Genomic DNA, 20,250 nt, shown 5'->3' on the forward strand with positions numbered 1-20,250 from the left:
GAGCAACATGTAAACAAACTTTAACGTTTCTATCACCTGCAAAAAGCAAAAAGCTCTTGTAAAGTCACAAATTTCAGTGAAATTTAAAATAACTAATAGATTTTGCTGTTTACTGTCTGTGTTCTACCTTTTAAATGTATTCCTATAGAGCAGCAAGATGGATTTTTTTAGGCTACTAACCTCAGTAATTCAAAAGCCTGGTGTCAGGAGTGCATTCATTCAGGCTGTTGTCTTTATGTTCTTTTTTGTTTTGACATACATTTAATATTCCTGTAGATGCTAGTGGGAAATCCTGTGCCTTTTCAGATACTGGGAGTAAAGAAATATGGATTTAGGTCTTGAATCTGCCACAGATGCCCTATTTGCCTTTGAGTAACCTGATCACTTATTTGATCTGTCTCTCATCTGTTTAGAGAGAGTGTATGTATGAGGGGTATTTATAAATGTGCTGTCTAACTGAGAGAGCAGAAAAGCTCAATCTCTGTGTTTATTTCAGAGGCCTTGGTGGATATACTGCTGACAGTTGTGAAACTCAACCCTTCTCTCTGTGAGAGCAGTCACCTTGCAGTGTTGCTGGGTTCCTATGGGGCTACTCTGAGCACTGTAGGTAAGTGTGTTAGGCTGGGGGAGGTACTTCTTACTAGATCTGATTTTCATCTTCATAGAAGACTGACTTTGGGTTTCATCTTGGGTTTCAGATCAGAAGGTACTTCTACTTCTTCAGTTATATGAGAAGAATGAACAAAGTCTCATAAATTCCAGGTGAGCTGACCACCTTCCTTGGTTCGACTGACTACATGCAAATAAGCAGTCTCACAAGTGTCATTTTTCCAAGGTCTTATTTTTAACTGAGATAAACAGTTGGCAGGGTCAAACCTAGAGATGAATGTTGCTCTTGGAAACATTTTCCCTATGTATTTCCTATCCTTAACCTAATTCTTGTGCATTGCCCAAACTTTTGGGTGTCCGTGGGTTGGGTGAGGGACTGTCCCATTTCAGTAGTCTGTCACTCTCCACTATAGGGATTTCTTTGCAGATGAAGGCCACAGCTCAAGTTGCTAGCATAGGACTCCTTCCCATTCCCTCTTCCGTTGATACAGGATTCACCACTCAGCACAGCCCTTTCCCTTTTCAATGATCTTACCCCCTGTATGCATGGTATTCAGCTCTGGTGCTTTGTTGGAGAGTGGAGGGATATGACAGTGGAGAAAGGATGTATAATCTCTTGCATTAACACATATATTGTTAGTTTGGGGGTACTAACATTGTATCATAGAATCAGTTAAGTTGGAAAGACTTTTAAGATCATTTAGTCCAACCACAAACCAGACACTGCCAAGTCCACCACTAAACCATATCCTAAGCACTACATCTACATGTCTTAAATGACTCCAGGGATGGTGATCAGTGCCTTCCTCATCTTTCACCAGTTTGGACTGTAGCTGTCCTTATAATGCAACCTTGAAATGCACCTACATGCTTCATAAGAGAGAACTATGTATTTTATAAAATAATTGTTTTCTTTTCAGGCCTGTGCCCAAGCAGTCCACAGTAAAGTCTGTTGCTAACAGTTCTTACCATACAGTGATGGTTCTGGCCTGCCTTGCTCAAATGCACTTTTCTGGTTTTGAGGTGTGGACATAAATATTAACAGCAGTGTAAGAGCACTGTCTCAGGCAGTTGGAGCAGGACTGGACATAGAGTTAAGAATCTTCCTTAGCTTTTTCTGAGGATATAGATATCCTTGCAGCCTGTGAAAGGGGACAGGAAATAAAGGGTCTTGTTAGCAAGGAGCTGAAGTGGCTTCCAGAAGCTAGGGCTCTGGCACTAACCACATCTTGCATAAATCTTCACCAAAAGTGTTTGCAGGTGGGAGGGTGTTACATGAGGAGGAGACTGATTTCAGAGGTAGTTAGGTCCCAAAACTTTTTTAGCCTTTTTAAAGGAGAAACAGTTTTATACTATGCCCTGAAGTGAATTTGTAGTCAGACACTTGGTTAGACTTAGAATCATAGAATAGCTAGGACTGGAAAGGACCTCAAGATCATCTAGTTCCAACCCCCCTGCCATGGGCAGGGACACCTCACGCTAAACCATATCACCCAAGGCTTCATCCAACCTGGTCTTGAACACTTGATCCCAGCACTGAGGTGTTCAGTGAATATAGAGGATGTTCAAGATACATACTGTACAGGCAACCCAACAAAGCCCAACTTGTGTTATGAATGGGAGCCTTCAGGGGCTGGGTGATAGTAAGTCTTAACAGCATGAGGCATGCTGCTGGTACCGCCCATGTAATAAACGACAATATCAATAGCACTTTAAGCACAATGGCAGAGTAAGTTGGATCTAAGGAACGACTTGGAGGAGAAGAGTAAGGATTTATAGTTTACTCAACTGCCGTGATGCTGGTTTGAAACACCAATTGCATTGGAGACAACCTTGTCTGACCAGGTCTTGATCACTGTCTCTTCATGCAGCTGCTATTATACTTACCTGCATTTATAGCTTAAGTAAGAAAAACATTTTTACTGAGAAAATAAGTTCTGACTTAGATTAACAGAGTAGGAAATAGTTAACGAGACACCCTCAGATTGAATTTGAAAAGCTTTTGGATGGATGAGAAAGGTGTTACCAAGGAAACAAGTCCTAGTTTCAAATTCCTACAGGATAGTAAGTACAAATGAAGGGAAAATTTAAATACTAATTTATATCCTCTGTAATTGATTTTCGCTCAGTAGTAGCAGTCTGTTGACTAATGCCTTTACTTTTAACAATGTTTAAGAATCCTGCTGTGGGGTCCAGCTGCTGTGGAGCATCACAAGACTTGCAAGAGTCTAGGAAAGTCACTTTGGCAGCAGCCAAGCATGGAGGAGATTCTCTGTCTGCTAGATCGAGAAAAGATGATGAAGACAATTCTGTCTTTCCCTCAGCATCGCCGCCTTCTGTCATCACAGGTGCTTTGGTTCAGACTGCTGAATATTATCCTTCTTTTGAAGGAGAAAGAAATGTAGAAAAAGAGTCTTTCACGTTAGTAATTTCTTTCTAGCATTCATGTGATACATTGCACTTTGCTTACATCAGGAAAGTAATTTAAATTCATAGGAGGGCTGGAATTAATTTTTAGGTGCACTTTTCAGATGAATGGCAATATATGAACCACATCTTGTTGACAGGTGTGATTGTACAGCATTGCCATGTATGTGAGACCAGAATTTGACTTTTAAACAGTTGTTAAATTTGACTGCCTGAGGATCCAGTGACAATGGGCTCTTCAGTCTTTTGTATAGTTTGCTAAGATGCTTCTGTACTTGTTTATGCTGCTCAGGGGGAGTAGTTTTGGAATGCTGGTAGTGAAAGCCTGATTTAAACACAAGCGCATCTTATTCTGTGTTGCATTATACTTTGTAAGGTTTAGTATCTCCTGCTTCATAATGGAGTGGGTTTGGGGAAGCTTGAAACCAAGCTGCACATTGGTAGTGTTCCTTACAAATACTGGTTTGGATTTCATTTCAGGAGATCCAAGAGTCACTGTATAGAGATGAAAGTGTCAAGAATCTTGGTGACTTCTATGATCCCTGTTTTCTACTTCAGCTGTTTAGTGAACTGACCAGACCAGGTAAAGTGAATGTTTCTCTTTGGTACTTAGCATCATTTTATTCTGCTGTGAGAGCTGCAGGACTCCATCTGTAGCTCTGTTAGTCTCAATCTAAGAGGTAATACTACAGAGAAGTTTGTTCCTTTGAAGAGAAGAAAAGTCATTTAACCACCTACTACATTGTATTGTAATTTTCAGAATGGCTTAAAAGGGTGATAAGGTATAATTGGCATTAAAGTTTTAGGGTTTTTGTTTAAGTACTTTTCAAAATACTGCAATATATCTAATGAGATTGGCTACTCAGAAATAGAGCAACATAGCAGCAGACAGGCGTTCCTGCTGAGCTGCTCATGTCCAGATGAAGAGATCCTCCCTTGTAGCTCTTTTAAATATGGTCAGTTAACCCTATGTAGAGGGACTGATCTGAAGATGAGAGGTTTTTGAACTGGAACTGGAAATAACTTGGAAGAGACAAAAAGTGGACAAAGGTTTATGTCCTCTATCAAACAGCAGTCTTTATACCACGAAAATCCAGCACAATGTAATTATAAAATAGCATAAGAGCAATCAATAGAGAATATTCTCCATTGGAAGGTTGGTTGTTGTTTTTTTTTATGGTGTCACAGCAATACAGTGATCAAAAGAGGTATGGGAAGGATGTTCCGTGCTGCTGTTCCATGCAGCACCCCACCTGTAGCTGACAGGAATGCTCTGATCTGGGACTGCTTTGTGCCTGAGTTTTTGGGAACAGTGATTGGACCTTTCAGCTATGCTCTCAGCAAGAGGTGGGCAGAGATAGTGCAGGTTGGAGAGCATGTCCTGCAGTGTTGGAGGAGTTCTCTGGTCATAAACCAGAAGCCTCAGTGATTCTCTGCAGGGGTATTGCTTTCTGTGAGGGAAACCACGACTGAGTTGTCTGGAGATCTGGCCTGTTACAGGCTGTGGCTGTAGCACAGGGAAACTTCAGCCAACTCATTTTCCATCAGACAAAGACGCATGGGACCATTGTACGTCATGAATAGGCTTGTGCTCAGAATTGTTGGAAAGTTTGACGAGATCTACATGGTGCTTGAAAACTATTTGCTTAGCCTCACTTTCCTTGTTTGACATGACCCTGCTTTGCATATGTATATCGCTGCTGTACTTCACAGGCACAGTCTATGTAGAGAGCCCTTAAAGATCAGTGGGAGACAAATGTAAGGAATTTCCTAACCCGTTCTCTCCATGTTGATTATGGTTAACCACTGTGTAGCTACAGCTGGATTTGGCTTTCCACAATAATATCAGAAGCAATTGGCAGGCTGGTAACTGTAATTCAGTGAAATCATAGTTACAGTCCTTCTTTGTTCACTTATGCCTTCACAATATGGTACTTGTTTAGTGTGATCTTAGCCTAGACTTAGCTATAGTTGTAAACAGCTCTATATAATTTTGACAGCAGTAAAGAGAGCTGTCTTTTAGGCTACTGAGGAAAAAAGGTACCAGAACTGTTTCACCAATAGGAGGGATTGTAGACAATTCAATTCATGCTAGGAGATTGTTCTTGATGAAGAGCATGGACAGACAGTGTCTTTTGAACCTGGGTGTAATAGTTGGAAAAAGCACTGTCATGCACCCATCATCATTGGCCACTACCTTAACTGATGGGAGGGATTTGGTAGTTGTTGGTCAGCCTCAGCAGTGCTACAGTCAGCCAGTGAGGACAGCCACTTACTTCTGTGGGAGCTCTTGCACATCATGTTCTTGCGGAGCTGTGGAGGCAGTGGCTATCCCAACACAGACTGACTCTAAACCCAAAGAGGGGAAAAATAGTTCCTTTAGCTGCTCTGTGCTGAGTGAGTGTCTGTGTCCTAAACGGGGCATTTTTAAAGGGCCCAAGTGATTCATGAGTTCAAGTCCCATGGCGCTCCTAAACCATGTCAGCTGCTCTTGGAATTCCCGATTCCTCTTTATTTATTTGCTCTTTGTACTGCCTTCACAGTACCCTGTGCACAGATGTCGTATAACTGCTGGGTTTATAAACACAGACTTATTGCACAGTATTTAATGCTTACTGAGTAAAAAGTAAGTCTGGAGTTGGGCAGATAGCAAGTTCTGTCTAACTTTAGCTCAGATAACCATCTTGTGGAAAGCTTTTCCATCATGGTTCTCAAGGTACTTTAAACAAACTGTATGTCAGACACATAGAATTAGCTGCTTTTTTTATTTATTTAGTAGCTTGTTATTTTATGTTCATTGTTGAACACACGCTGCAAGGTCAGCTGAATGGAAAATATTGCCACTGCATGTTTGCAGTGAAAGAAAGTTTTCCAAATAAATCTTTCCATGACCAGCGTGAACTTTACTGCTGAAGTGAGGACCTTGGATTTCACTCTGTGGTACCACCCTACAAAATGATCCAGTTTGTCTGTCTAGTTGGTGTATGTTAGTGTAGAAGGTGCAGTCTGAAGGAGAGCCAAGTGGTGGCTTTCAGTGAAGGGGCATACAACACATATTTGATCCTCTGCTGAAGAGGGGTTGTTGTATAGGCCAGGGCTGCATGAGATGTCCATAAGTAATAGAGAATCCTATGCAGACACACGAGTTTTCTTTGCATGTTCATTTGGGATTCTACAGAAAGCGTCCGTTTCCCAGTACTTAACCTTGCACCTTTGCATCTGGCATGAAGACTGGGAAGTGTGGAGTTGCTTTGCCACAGACAGAAGGTAGCAGAGGACATAGATTAGGTGTCTCTCTGGGCTGTTTCTGCTGCCCTCTTGTTGCTACTCCTCTCACCATTTTTACTTTGGCAGTCAGTAAGTAGCCTTGCCCAGTGCCTGGAAGTAGAGGAAGGTAGAGTTCTATCTGCATGAGCTCTGGTGATACGGGAGGAGACTTGGTAGCATCTAGTGATGTCAACAAATGAGGATCTTTTTGCTTACTAGGGTTACTGAGGTGTTTTGCATTGTGCCAGTTAAACTTGATGTGCTTTGGTTGCGTGGTGTGGGGAAGTGTATAGTAATCAGTAGTATTGAATTAACTTGTAAAACCACTCACTGAAAAGATCTGTATTGTAGTTTAGTAATGCCTTTGCATTGGTCATGCAGCAGTGGGTTGATTGGGAGGCAGTGCTGGGAGGTGGAGACCCTGCTGTTGTCTGGACCATAATTAGCAGGGCTGGGTATGAAACTGCCAGGCATGAAGCTGAAGTAAGAGTTCTGGCAGTTGAGGAAAATATGGGAGAAACAGCACACCTGCTTTTGCAGGGACATAAATAATCTGATTTTTACATAAATATGTATTTTTATATATACATATATATTAGTTGTGTGAGAGTGGTGGTGGGGAGGAAATCAGTGGACCAAATATAGGTACTTGTCAGTAAGACTACAACCCCTTCTTAAATAGGAGTATTTGTTTATCAGAAACTTCCTCTTGACTTTCAGCATGAATTACAAGAAAATATGTGAATATTTTTTGCCAAGCTCAGACCTGCAGTACATCTGCACTTTAGCTGCTAAAATAGAACTGAGGTGCCATTGTATTCCATTACTAGTGAATGGAATAGAAATAGCGATGGAGGTAATACTGGGCATTTTACATCAAGTCATCAGTAGGTAAAACACACAGCCCTGAAATGAGGTCTAAATCCTGATGGCAAAATGCTTTAGAAGATAAAGGTTAGATTCAAGGGTATGTTTTTGGGTTTTGTGCTGGATACTGTCCATTGCTGTATTTTGTTTGTCCAGAAGGGCATAGGGGTACAGTTTAGTACTTTGCTTGGAACATGCCTTACCCACAGAATCTCTTAGGTGTCCACAGTAACAACTGGTGTGGCTAATAGCTTATTTATGTATTCTTCTCCTGTCTGTGCTATTACAGCTCTTTAGCGCAGATAGGCTTTTCATCAGCTGGGCTGATTTTTCTGTCAGGCACAGACTTATCAAGCACCCCTAAAATGTTCTGAGGTGGGGAGTTTTCCCTCTTGATCTTTGCACTGAACTTTCTTGCAACAGTGAAATATGTGATTCCTTCACAGACTTTTCCCCTAACTTTGCATGGTCTGGCAGACAGAATCATCTAGTCTCATGTAAATGAGACTAAACACATTAATTTCAGCTGTTCAGAGTGATTTGTTATTTAAAGGAGCCTTCACCTAGCAGGGAAGTAATAGTTTTGTAGGGGTAGATCTTGAAATTGGTGTTTGTGAATGGAAGTTTTTTAAGGATTACGTTGTTGTTATGTACTCTGTGACACGTCAATATAATGCACTGGGTGTTTCTCTTTTATTTCCCCGTCTTCCCACACAGAGTGTGTAGTAGCATGTCACAAGTTTGTCGAAGTCAATGCCCTGGGTCTAACAGTAGCTGCCCTTAGCAGCTATGATTCCAACATGAGAGCAGCTGCATATTTTGTTCTGGCTTCCTTTCGTTCTCATCTGGAAGGAGCTCGCTTTCGAGAGCAGAGTCAGGTAAGACTGAGCTCAGCTGATAGTTTGCCAGGTTAGAAATTATAGATCATGGACATTTATGGGAGAGTTGCTGCTTTACTCACCCACCTATGTGCACGTAGTGACAGGGCTAAAAGAAGCTTTTTATTCTCTGTTCCACTGTTTCTCACCTATTGTTTTGTGTTTCTTCCTTTGCAGTCAGTGGGCAGAAAAAGGGGGAAAAATGTGTTCTATAAACACGTATATATTTTATTTGTAGGAATAGAAATCCTGATGGGATAGCTCTTTGATTTATGGCCTGTGAAATATCCTAAAAGCTCATTTATGTATTCACGCTATCCCATTGTTGGGTTATGGTTCAAACTTTTCTCCCTTGGCTCTTATGCTGCAGCTGCTGTATCTCTTGGATGCTGTGCAAAATGGAATCAGGCAGCCAAACCTCAGATTTACCTTCTCTTTGACCCTCTACATTGCTCGTGTGGCACAGCAGATTCTAAAGCCAGGTATGGTAACCTACTGTATGTATTGTACTCCTGGAGTGAGTCACTGGAATAATGTCCTTAACCAATACTGGAAGGTGAGATAGTGGGATGCTGATAGGAGCCATGAAGTATGCTTTCCTGTGTTACAAGAAAAAGCTTCCAATACTTCTGTAGTCTGCCTTACTGAAGAAGTGGGAAGTGTCATTTTGATTTGTGTACAAAACCAGTTTGATCTATCAGGGATGGTGCCATTGCCTTCTCATTGTTTTGGGGTGGAGGTGGGCAGAGGGCGAGATAGGTGTATGAGTCCTGTTCAGCAGATTGGCCCAAGTTCAGTAGGCCTTAGATACTGAATCAACATAACTCATTGTTGCAAAGGAGAACCATGGTGCTGGGGAGTAGTTCAGTCTGGAAGGGACTTTGGGAGGTTTCTAGCTAAGCCCTCTGCCCAAAGCAGAGCCAGCTATGAGGGAAGCCCACTTTGCACAGGGCTTTATCCTATAAAAACTTTAGCCCTCTACACTGATCATAGAAGTAGTCCCTCTGGGCAATTTGTTCCACTGCTCATGGGCAACATATCTGGTCTGTGGGTTAAAAATTATTAAGTGTTAGGCTTGAAATGTGGAGAGATTGCCTCTTACTTTGCTGCAGATTTCTGTTTTATTACTGAAGTAACATTGCGTTTGCTGAAATCAGAGCCATATTGAACATTTATCTTCTCACCTGCTTTGTGCACATTCTGAATGAGCTTTTCATTTTGGAGAAGAGGAGGGATGGCCCCCAGTATCATCAGCCTTAGAGCAGAAGGCTTCCTCACTATAATTAACATACTGTTCTCACAACTGCCTGAAATGCTGGAAAGCACGTGTTCCATTTATATTGCGTGGTAGTGCTTTGTGAACATTGTCCTCCTCCACAGTAACCATTGTTTCTCTTCACAGAGGACCACATGTATATCAAGATAAACAGATTTCTTCTGTCACACCAGTATTTGGACCTGAGGAAAGTACCAGGGTTTTTCCAGCTTTTCTACAGTTTCGATTTCGAGGTAATGTAAGAATCCCATTTTGGTTATCTACTCCTTCTTTAGAAAATAATAGAAAAAAGCCATAAAACTTCAATGAAATCTTATTCTTCCATAGGTAATTAACTAGAGGTGTCTTTGTTTGTTTTATATTGGAATGAGAAGTATTATTTCTGGGTTTCTTTGTTGTTTTCTAAATAGTAACACATAGTGAACTCACAAGTTGTGCTGTGTGTGCTCTGTAAGCCCAACTAACAGAATATTGTGCCCTAGCTACCTTACATTTGTATTTGAGCTTAGAATATTGATGGTGAGTTCAACTGAGGTGTTCTAGAAACAGCAGCTTTTGAAGTTCCATTATCAGTGCATATTTTGGCTGCAAGATTAACTGTTCCTGATGGATATTATTGATTAAATTTGATAGAGATGAAAAGTGAGCAGTCCAGAAGTAGCTGTTATGCACTGTGCTGGCACTCCTAGAGAGCGAGGGGTTTTGTGCTTCTATGAGCAGGCATTATTTTGAAATGTCTGATGGTATTTTTCTTGTGGATTCTAGTACAAAACAGAACGTGAGTGGATTCTCAGATTTCTTGGAGAAGGGCTGCGTGATAAATACTGCTATGAGCTTTATGACTACCAGAGGATTTTCCAGGTCATTCTTTCCTTCTTCAACAGCCCTTTGTGTGATGAGGGCTCGCAGGTAAGAATTAAGAAACAAACCAAAACAACACCAACAAACAAACAAAACCCCACAAACAAGCCATAACCCCCCATAAAATCACAAACATTTGCATGGTTTGCAGGTCTTAAACAAATACAAAGCAGAAAGGAGCAGCTGACTCAGCACTTGCTCTCTTGAAAATATTTTTGTTGATTTTGTGAATGTGTGGAAGGGGAAATAAGCAGTTATTTCTAAAAGAGAGTCACACCCTTATCCCCTGGAATTGGATCATGTCCCTGCTGTTGGGGAACCTCACTCAGTTTCCTCAGCTGGCTGTAGCTGTATTTTTACTGCTTCTTGGAAAATATTGCAGATACTTCAGTTTTGCTTATATTTGTGCTTTTTTAGATGGTTTTGTTCTCTAACCAACACTTTACTTGTACAGTTTCTTCCCTGGGGTTGCTAAGAACATGCAATGTTTTGTAATACATTTTAAGTTGATCAGATATCGGAGAGATTGCTAATTACAGCCTTCTGAAAGATTGATAATAGTTATATCTTGACTATATTCTTAACTCTGTAAAAGAACAAATCATGTTTTCTGTTTCAGAGTCGTATTCTGGAGATATTACAAAATGCTGCCTATGTCACAAGAGCTGCCTATGAGCTCATACAAGATCACAGCCTCCTAACCTGGATAGTGCACATCTTAGAAAAAAGGTAATTAGGGAAATAGTAGTGAAATGGGTATAAGTTTACTGTCCAGTAAGAATAATAATGCAGCTGAGTATGAAAACAAGGGTGACAGATACAGACATGGCCTGTCAGCGGTTGTGACATTCAGCACCTAGAACCCTACTGGCAGAACTTGCTGAACTCTGAAGTGTTCCCCTGTATTTCTAAAACCAAAATCAAGATGCTTTCACATTGTAGTAGGAGGACTTCCATGTTTTTGATAGTGCTTCCTTGAAAAACCTAGAAAACAAAATGACACCTCGTTTTAGCATATGTGACTCTTTAATTTCAGATACCCACAATTCACATCCTTTCATGGGACCTCTTACACAGTAACTAGCACAGTAATGAAATTGAGCTGTCTGTAACATTTCTCCTCCCACTCCTTCCTCTTCCCTCTCCCTCACATATATGCAGACTTGTGGGCACAGACACATACATGTGCGCGTGCACACGAAATCTCTTTTGCCTACATTGAACCCTGGCATGTTCAAGCAAGATTCAGGATCATCTGCAGTGTGATTTGCCTGGACAGGTTCCCAGTTTTTCTCCCCTATTGTACACCTATCTCTCTTTGGTACAATTTGGTACATTTGGAAGTGAAAAAGCCTGGATTTGGCTTCTGGCACCCAATATTTATTTTGTGATTGTACTTTTGAGAAGTAGTATTGCGTCTTCCATATGAAATGAGATTTCTCCCTCCCCCCTTAGAAGTCATATTTACTTTGGTACTCTGATATTGTGCTGTAAGCAATACTGTTATTACTTAAAGTCTTAGGAACATAAGGAACTATGCTGTCTTGAACAGTAGCTGCTCTAGAGAAATGATGTCAATGGCTGCAATGTAATGGAATACTTGGCAGAGCTGTATAATGAAAGATGCAAGTCAAAAATCACCATTCTCATGCCAGAGCTGTGATACTACTGTGTTTCCCCAACTGCAGCAAGGCAAGAAGAGGACAATAACCAGGGCCTCCATGTGGCTGGGGCTTCAAAGGGATGTCATGTTCTCATGCCCTGATGGGGTCCTAGCTGACAAGCACCTATTGCTATTCATGGCTCCGAAAGTGCACCAGAATATGATCTCCTCTAGGTGATGGGCTGGTTCCTGGTTATGATTGGCCTTGCGAATGGATGATTGCTTCCTTTTTTTTGTTTTTCAGGTTTCTGGAAAACAAGATATTAAATAAAATTATTTCCTTACTCCACACTCTATGGCTAACAAATCTAGGAGGCAAGAGAGAAATCAAGAATCAATCCCAGGAGAAAAGGAAGTTTCTTCCCATCCAGCTTGTAAATGAATTTCTGTATGTTTTGATCACATTAATCAAACACATTCGGTAAGATCTTTTGGGTTTGAGGGGGTTTTTGTTTTGTTGGGGTTTTTATTATTTATTTGCTTTGTTTTTTTATTATTGAACAATTTGCATCTCATCCTCTACCCAGTGTGAAATTTACTAAGGCTGGAAGAATTTCTTGGTCACTGGTAGTGTAAAGCTTTTTATTCCCCTTTAGTTTGAATCTTGAGTGAATTTTGATGGGATTTCTTTGACAGGAAGGTTTAACTGTTTAAAAATGTAGGGAATAACAGCTGATACAGTTATTGTCAAGTTCTACATCCTTAGTTACTAACCGTTTTTTAAGCTGCTATGTTTCACATTTTTCCTGCTGGATTAGAGCCTGCAGTTAGCAATGCTATTTGGTACAAGGATCTTTCATACTCTGAAGTTTCAGACTTTCTGTGTCTGTACCACATGTGCAAATTGCAGGAGAAACATTGTAAAGTTCTAGACCAGAATGTTGAGAAAGTAGATCTCCAGATCTAGAGCACGTAATCTGTCTAAGCACAGCAGTTGCAGCAGGAATAGCAGAAAGTAGCTGGGTAACCAGTTCTGTTTGGGTTCATAACAGCACCTGCAGCTCTTCATGCAAAGTATTGCCACAGCCTGGAGAAACTATCTTTATTTTTATTTCTCCAAATTCTTGAAAACTCATGCAAAATAAAGACGTGCAGGTAAATCTCCAGGCCTCTGCCTTTTCCCTGCATGCCATCTGCCTTTGTTATTTACAGGCAGGAGGGCAGAGACTGTGTTTTATGGTCTGTTCTGCCAAATGCTAATGGAGCAAAGCACTAGGGATTCAGTGGGAATGAAACAAGTTACTGCTGGCATCCTGAGAAACAGAGGTATATGTGCAGAGAACTGCAGGAGAAAACTGTAGGAAGAAATTGTAAGGAGAAAACCCCTAAATTTTGTTTTGTGTATTTTGTGTACATAGTGTTTTGTTTTGTATTATGGATTATCGTGCAGAAAAATACGTGGCACTTTTGTTTTCTTTCCATAGGACTAATTTGGATGTAGCCAATCTGACTCAGTTTTTCAGTACACTCAATTCTGTGCTGGAATATCGTGCTATAGTTGTTGAGGCCTTCAAAGAAATGGGCCGGTTCACCGTGAATGACAGCGTTCTCTCAAACAAAGAGATCCTGCTGCTGCTGCATAAGTGGAGTGTTATCAAAAAAGACCTGCAACTGCAAGAGGATGTGCAGACTCTTGCTCAGAAATACCAAATCAAAGAGTTGCTTAGTAAGTACTAAAATGTTTCAGGAAATTGTATCGGCATTGTTTGCAACTACAGCTGCTCATGAAAACTTCTCCATCTTTTTTTTTACTGTTCTGTATCAGTTGAACTAAGTATTAAGGTATTGCTGTATTTAATGGATGCTACCAAAGTTTTAGTTTTTCTAAACTAAACTTCAGTGTTTTTCTGAGGATTTTTCAGAGAATTATTACAGTGACATCTGTAACTCACTGTTTAATTTATTTATTTATTTGTTTATTTATTTATTTATTTTAAATCTGTTACTTCAAGCCTCAGGAGCTTATAAAGCACTTACAAAAAGTGGACCCTTATCTGAAATCTTGTTTCTGAGGTAATATTTCAAGAGTTGTCCCCATCCCCCACAGCCGCCAGGAAGAATGCTGACATGCATGTAGTTGGCATTTCTGACTATTTTCTCACTGACTCTAGAAATCAGGTAGCCATAAAACACTGTGTGTGGTACAGTGGTGGCAATGGGCTGTTACTGTTTGGAATTTTGCTGCTCCCCTTGGCACGGGCATCGTCTAACAAAGGACATCCCTGCATCACGAAGTTTGGGTGCCTGTCTCTTTCCTTAGAGTGAAAAATTCACCTGCCTTGACTGACAGCACATCTCCAGACAGACACTCATCCAGGACATGGCTGTGCTGGAGGAAGGCAGGCTTTGCTGCTTTAAGCTTGTGCCATTCCACAGTAGCAGCATGGCTGTGGTGACTTCCACAGGCAGGCACATGCTATGCCTTTGCTAGCGCACATGATAGCAGCTTGAGCATTTCCCATGAGGTGTTGTGAATCATAGAATCAATTAGGTTGGAAAAGACCTTTAAGATCATGTAGCTTTTCTGGCAAAACTGTGTCTTGTGGATCTCTGAAATACTGCCTTGGTTTTGCTGGGCTGTGGGCCAGGACCTAGATGGCATTATTGCTCACCTCAAAGTTAGGCAATCCAGTTCAGACAACTGTTTCAGCCTGTGAGTCACTGAGAGCTGCCTGTAGCCCATTTGCTTTGAATTACACAGGCTCAATTAGGCTGCTAAATGAGGCTAGTGCTTATCCTTGTAGCAACTGAATCAATACATAATACTGTCCGTCTTGCATAATTTTGTACCAAGAAAATCCTATGGAATATCTGATGTTTGTTTTGGCGGTTGTTTTCTTCTTGCAGAAAATATTAAAGAAAAGAACAAATCTCAAGCCTCGTCTCGTGCATATCGTCACATTCAGAAAAAGAATGAGATAGAAAGGGAAGATGACACTGCTGCAGACCTGAAAGCCTCTGAGCTGGAGAAATGCAGAGATCATCTGAATTCCATACTTGCCCACTGGGAGCCTGTTTTCCCAGAGCCACCTATCAAACATCAAGGGGAGCCTCTCAAATCTGCTGAGCTTGCAAATGAAGCAGTCGATCTTACCTGTGCATCCACTTATGTAGTAACTAAATGGCTGGTGAAGTCCATGGTTGAGCACAGCCTCAATATGCAAAATGTGTCATTAATTCTGCGTTGGCTACAGAATTGCATCTTGCCACATCCAGTGGCAGTGCATGAGATGCTCAGGGATGAGATGCTGAGAAACAACATCTTCAAGCTTTACACTCAGGTCTGTGAGGCCAGCAGTGGAACAGCTGGACACTTTAAAGAGCTCTGTTTGTTCAGTTCCATCATGCTTCACCTAGTAGATGCTCAGGGCCTGACCAACAACAGCTATCATGAACTCGTGAAAGTGTTGTGCTTGTCAGCAGAGACGGAAGAGGACGTGAACAAGAAAGGTAACTCGTCTTTTCCTTTTCACTCATGTAACAAGGCAGTAATCACAGAATCATATAAGGGCTTGGGTTGGAGGAGGAATCATTGGCTTTGCATGGGCAAACACCCCCATAGATTTCACAACTAGGGAAAAGAGTGAGGAAAGTGTTTTAAAACATAGGTCTGGAGGTAAAATGGTTTGGGTTTGTAGCACACTTGGAAATAGAAGAATGTCTGTGCTGATTTTTCCCTCATTTTTCTTCCACAGCTGTTTGTGTGTTCCTGACTTCTGTGTACATTGGGGACATGTGGCTTGGAGCACAGGAGCCAGATATGTTAATAACCCATGTCAAATTGATCTGCAGTAGTACAGATGATAAATTAAATGATGATGACTTGGAAACTCATAAACAGGGAGAAGAAACTATTATGGCTCTTTGCAAAACCCTTTACTTGGCTACATTGGGGCGTTAATTCAGTGAACTGACACTTAATCTTGAATGTTATATGCTCTGTCATCATTGCTGTGAGCCAGGAAACCCTCCTGAACTGTTCTCCCTACAAATCTAACTTGTCATAAAGATCAATATTTTATTACTATGTGCAAACTCAGAGGGGGAAAATTGTATTCATCATCTGTCAGTGGAACATTACAGCTATAATTTTCCTTTTCTTGAACAGTATGGGACACTGAATGTTATTTATATAATTCTTATTACAGGCATTTTTAACTTTATGAAGAACCAAAAATGATTGCTCAGTGCATTGCCTCTGGACTGTATTTCAGTGCCCATGTAGTCAAAATCCGTCCTTTCTCCAGTATAATATGGGGAAAAAAGACTGTAGAGCTTCACCACAATGTGGTATAACTGCAAAGAATGGGTTGTCAGAGGCTTAGGCATGATGATTCACGGTTCTTGAAGAACCTGGTTTATTTCAGGATATACATATATATATATATATATATCTAAGCCAGTATGAATAGAAGACTGAAACCTGGAATCATGATGATCTGGGATTCTCCTTGATTTTAAATTAAATGGCTTTTGAAAGCATTTATATTGGAGCTGGTTGTTTTTATTCTCCTGTGTTACGTTTTTTATTAGAAAAGTCCTGATCATAGAGTCACAGAATCATAGAATCAGCGAGGTTGGAAAAGACCCTTAAGATTAAGTCCAAGCACTGATGGGACTTGCAGTAAAGGCCCATCTTTTCTCCACTCTGAAAAGAAGAGAGATAGAACTAAAACCCAGGTGACTTGCTGCTTGTTGATTCTCTGTGAAATCTGATAGAGTTTTCTTTAATGGGGCCTGGAGGGCAGTTTAACATCCCATTCCAGATATGCAGACATGCAGAGCCTGAGCTCGAGCCTTTGAAATATAAAACCAGAATTTATTAAATTGACTCATGAATGTGTTGTGCCTATGTACTTTGTACAAATTCTGTGCAGGGAAAAAAGCAGAAATGCACACTCATTGTGATGGTTATTTAATTTTGGTTGGTTGGGGTTTGTTAATAAAAAAGTGAGACTCAAATAATGAGGGTTGTTTCTGCACATAAATATTCTTGTCCTAAAGAAACCATTGTATCTGTATGAAGACTTGATGTAAAAGTACCAAATGTTTCTTGAAAACGCTGCAAGCCCATTAGAGGATAAATGCTGTGTCATGCAAAATCCTCAGCCTCTGATATCAGGAAATCTTCTTTGCAATGAAAAATACCCCACACCCTTTATTTTATTTAATGGAAACAGAAATACCAGTCAGAATGAAACCAGAGGAGTTCCTCTAGCTAAAGATGTGTTTCCATCTCACCTAACTGTAAAAAAAAATACTCATAACACATAGGGGAAGTATTTTTCAGCTTTCTTGAGGGACTGAGCACATGTACCAGTGATTTATATCATGATTAGCTTGAGAGAATTAAACAAGGTAAGACCATTCAACCAGAGGACAGTAATGCAGAAATGTTACTTTCTCTACCCAAATCTTGGGTAGACCATGATTACATCCAGAGCCCATCTTGCATGCCGGTGTGCTTTCCTTAGAGTAGTGTATCTTAATCCTGCCCAGCTGCACATGAATCCACCCTAGGTGTTCAAACACAAATTATGATTTTATGGCATAAGTATCCAGAAACACCCATCAGTGAGTACTTTCTCCCTAGCCTGTAATGTTTTGTTCATATTTCCAGTACTGCTGTTACCAAAATACTCAAGGTTGGAGGAGAGGATTGTTCACACACTTTTCTTTCTTTTTAAATGGTAGTTTTGGAAACATAAAGAGAAAATGAATTCAAATGAGCTGACAATTTAAAACTACCAGCCTGTCACGTAGAATATATACAGCTCATATGTGCTTCCCCATAAAGAGACTGGAGCTGTGCATGTGGGAACTTTTAAAAACAAAGTTTGATCTCTCAGCACCGCTGAGCTTCAATATAGTTTAGCAATGTGGCAATTAAAAGTATATTATTAAGTCCTCCTGGAAACAATGGCCAAGTATCTTTAAAAGCCATAGATGGTTAGCGTGTAATGATTTGTGTGCCTGAATTACTGCCAACATATTCAAAGTGCATTTGAATAAATCATATAGATGGAGAGTCATTATTTTAAGAAAGTAAGCTTGATGAAAATAAATTGTGGAGAGCATTTGGGAATGGAAAACTTGCTCCATATATGGACCTGTGTTTTAAACCAAGGAGTTTCTACAGTTGAACACAACTTACTCACTTTGATGCTGTCGTGATGAGAACCACGTGGACGAAGCTTCAGAGTGCTCTGCAGCTGGCACAGTGCTGTGGGCTGCCCTCAGAAGGCATTGCCAGGACAGGCCTTTTAAGCCTTTTACTCAGAATTCACAACCACCCAGAAGGTCATACTGCTTCTTGGTGTGACTGTTGTCCAGACCATGTACAGTCTGGGGCAGAGGCTGGGCTCCTCAGGATATGGAATGGATCTGGGTGCTGGGTTGCTGATGCCGGTGCTCAGGCGAGGGCACCTGACATGTTAGCAGGAGAGGACTTCATGTAGCATGAGTGACTGGGCAAACAGGTTTGTGGGGGTAGTGGTTTGGGGTAAACCTTCTCATAGAGGTCAGCTATGGCTTTGAATGAGCAGCATGAGTTGATTCAGGTCACAGTATATTGGCTGGTGGGTGCAGCCCACACAGGGAAGGCCTCTTAACAGAGGACTCTGGGGGAAGGGGAAATAAAATGTTCACTGTGGAGAGCAAAGCACTGGAAGAGCCTTGAGATGGGTACGTATGGAAATGCCACAGAAGAAAACGTATTTCTCTCTCCCCTACTTCCCTAGGTGCTGTAAGTTAGGCTTGCATTCTGCATATGATTTATTACTGTTTATATACTTCATACTGTATGCCTTCCATTTTCAGGTAATTCAAAAGGGCAAAAATCCCCAAAAGTCTTTCCAGTGGTTACATACTTTGAGTAATGTTCCAGTGCAACTAATGACAGAACACCTGCTGTTACGAATGGGAATATTCACATCTTTCAGAAAACAACTTGGAATCCATTTGTAGGGAATAGGTTCTTGAGAAATGGTGGTAGGAGGGAGTCTGTCATGAGTCAGAGAGAGGAGGCAGTGCAGAACTGGTGCAGGAGAGGTGGTCTAGCTCGGGGCAGACAAACATGGTGGGAATGATTGACGTGCACTTGCTGCATCCTGGAGATGGAAAATGAGTCTGGGTGGTTGGGTTCTCTTCGACTGTCTTTGGTGATAACATATGATTGCAGTGGGGTTAAATTCAAAGCCAACTTGCAGTGGGAGAACTGGTGCCAACAAAGGGGTTGATGCATGTCTCCTGTGAGAGCTAGCGAAAGGTAAGGGTATCTGAGGGAAGGGGAAGGCTGTTGGGGCCATCTGAGTTGACTGATGGAAATGTTTGGTTCTCTGATACATCTTCATCCATGTGGTACCTTCAGTTCCTGGAGCCTTTCCTCATTTTCCCCATCTGCCCATGACAGTCTGACATAACAGACTTGACACCTTGACAGGTTTCCAAGCCCAACACCAGTAGTAGTCAGTTTGCTCAAAGAGCAACTTACAGAAGTGTTTATCTCCGAGGTTAAAAATAAGGAAGATTAAAACCCCTCACAACACAAACCTATGCCTGGTGGTTTGGTCTGTCTCTCGTGTTTAAGGTTTTTTTAACACAGCCCAACCCACCCGCTCTCTGGTAACATCACAGCCCACTGTACACAGCATAAGGCTGCTCTGGCAGTGCTTTGCTGTAGGAGTTCTTGCTGCTTGCATGGGGATACGAAATTTCTAAGCTTCTCAAGTTTTGAATGAGTTTTGTGTTGTCCTCAGCCCAGCAGCTGGCTTGGCAGTCGTACACCCATTGCAGCCCTCACTGCCTTCCTCAACCCAACTCTGCAGTCCCAGCTTCATGCTTACCAGAGCTCTAAGAGTTCCTCACACTCTCATTGACCTTCTCTTGGTTCTGCCTGTGTTTGGTGGAGCTCCATGGGCAAGGAGAGGTGGAGAGAGCGGAACCTGTCCTCTCCACCTCACCCAAAAGCTGCAGTGACCCTCCCAGAGGCCTGTAGGTTCTGTTAAATGATTTGTCTGCCCCAGCTCAAAGCAGGCACTGGTGCAGAAACACAGTGTTGGGTTTGTGACTTTGCCAGTTTGATAATAAATGCTAAACACACATGGGACAGTAAGGTCATCAGTCTCCACACACACATCTCTTTCTGTAATGCCTGGGTAACTGCTACCATTTCAAGATTGTTTGACATTAAGTTTCTTTACCATCTACCATCTTAAACTGGGAGCAAAAAGTAAATGGTTATTGGTAGCAAAACTGTATTTGCTGGCAGCAGGTAAAGCTAATGACTTTATTCAGTAAGACTCAGTGCTGCCATTAGTTTTTTAAGGGCTGTTCTAGGTAAACTGTGTTTTAATAAATTTTAAATAAACCTTTTTTTTAATAGAAAAGTAAATAAAGTAAAT

At 41.2% G+C, this 20,250-nt stretch overlaps 1 protein-coding gene across 1 annotated transcript in view; it reads left to right on the forward strand.

Annotated features, from left to right (window-relative positions):
• Nucleotides 1–16,810, forward strand: part of URB1 (URB1 ribosome biogenesis homolog) — a 52,601-nt gene extending 35,791 nt beyond the window's left edge. The window contains exons 27-39 of the mRNA XM_034060049.1: nucleotides 497–607; nucleotides 699–762; nucleotides 2,786–2,957; nucleotides 3,517–3,619; nucleotides 7,888–8,048; nucleotides 8,419–8,530; nucleotides 9,451–9,557; nucleotides 10,090–10,233; nucleotides 10,805–10,914; nucleotides 12,093–12,269; nucleotides 13,273–13,514; nucleotides 14,696–15,298; nucleotides 15,544–16,810. Of these exons, the coding sequence (XP_033915940.1) occupies nucleotides 497–607; nucleotides 699–762; nucleotides 2,786–2,957; nucleotides 3,517–3,619; nucleotides 7,888–8,048; nucleotides 8,419–8,530; nucleotides 9,451–9,557; nucleotides 10,090–10,233; nucleotides 10,805–10,914; nucleotides 12,093–12,269; nucleotides 13,273–13,514; nucleotides 14,696–15,298; nucleotides 15,544–15,749 (2,312 nt within the window). The 3' untranslated portion in view covers nucleotides 15,750–16,810. The remainder of the gene's footprint in view (nucleotides 1–496; nucleotides 608–698; nucleotides 763–2,785; nucleotides 2,958–3,516; nucleotides 3,620–7,887; nucleotides 8,049–8,418; nucleotides 8,531–9,450; nucleotides 9,558–10,089; nucleotides 10,234–10,804; nucleotides 10,915–12,092; nucleotides 12,270–13,272; nucleotides 13,515–14,695; nucleotides 15,299–15,543) is intronic.
• The last annotated feature ends 3,440 nt before the right edge of the window (nucleotides 16,811–20,250 follow it).

This window comes from Melopsittacus undulatus, chromosome 2 (assembly GCF_012275295.1).
Source record: "Melopsittacus undulatus isolate bMelUnd1 chromosome 2, bMelUnd1.mat.Z, whole genome shotgun sequence".
NCBI classification, from domain to species: domain Eukaryota; kingdom Metazoa; phylum Chordata; class Aves; order Psittaciformes; family Psittaculidae; genus Melopsittacus; species Melopsittacus undulatus.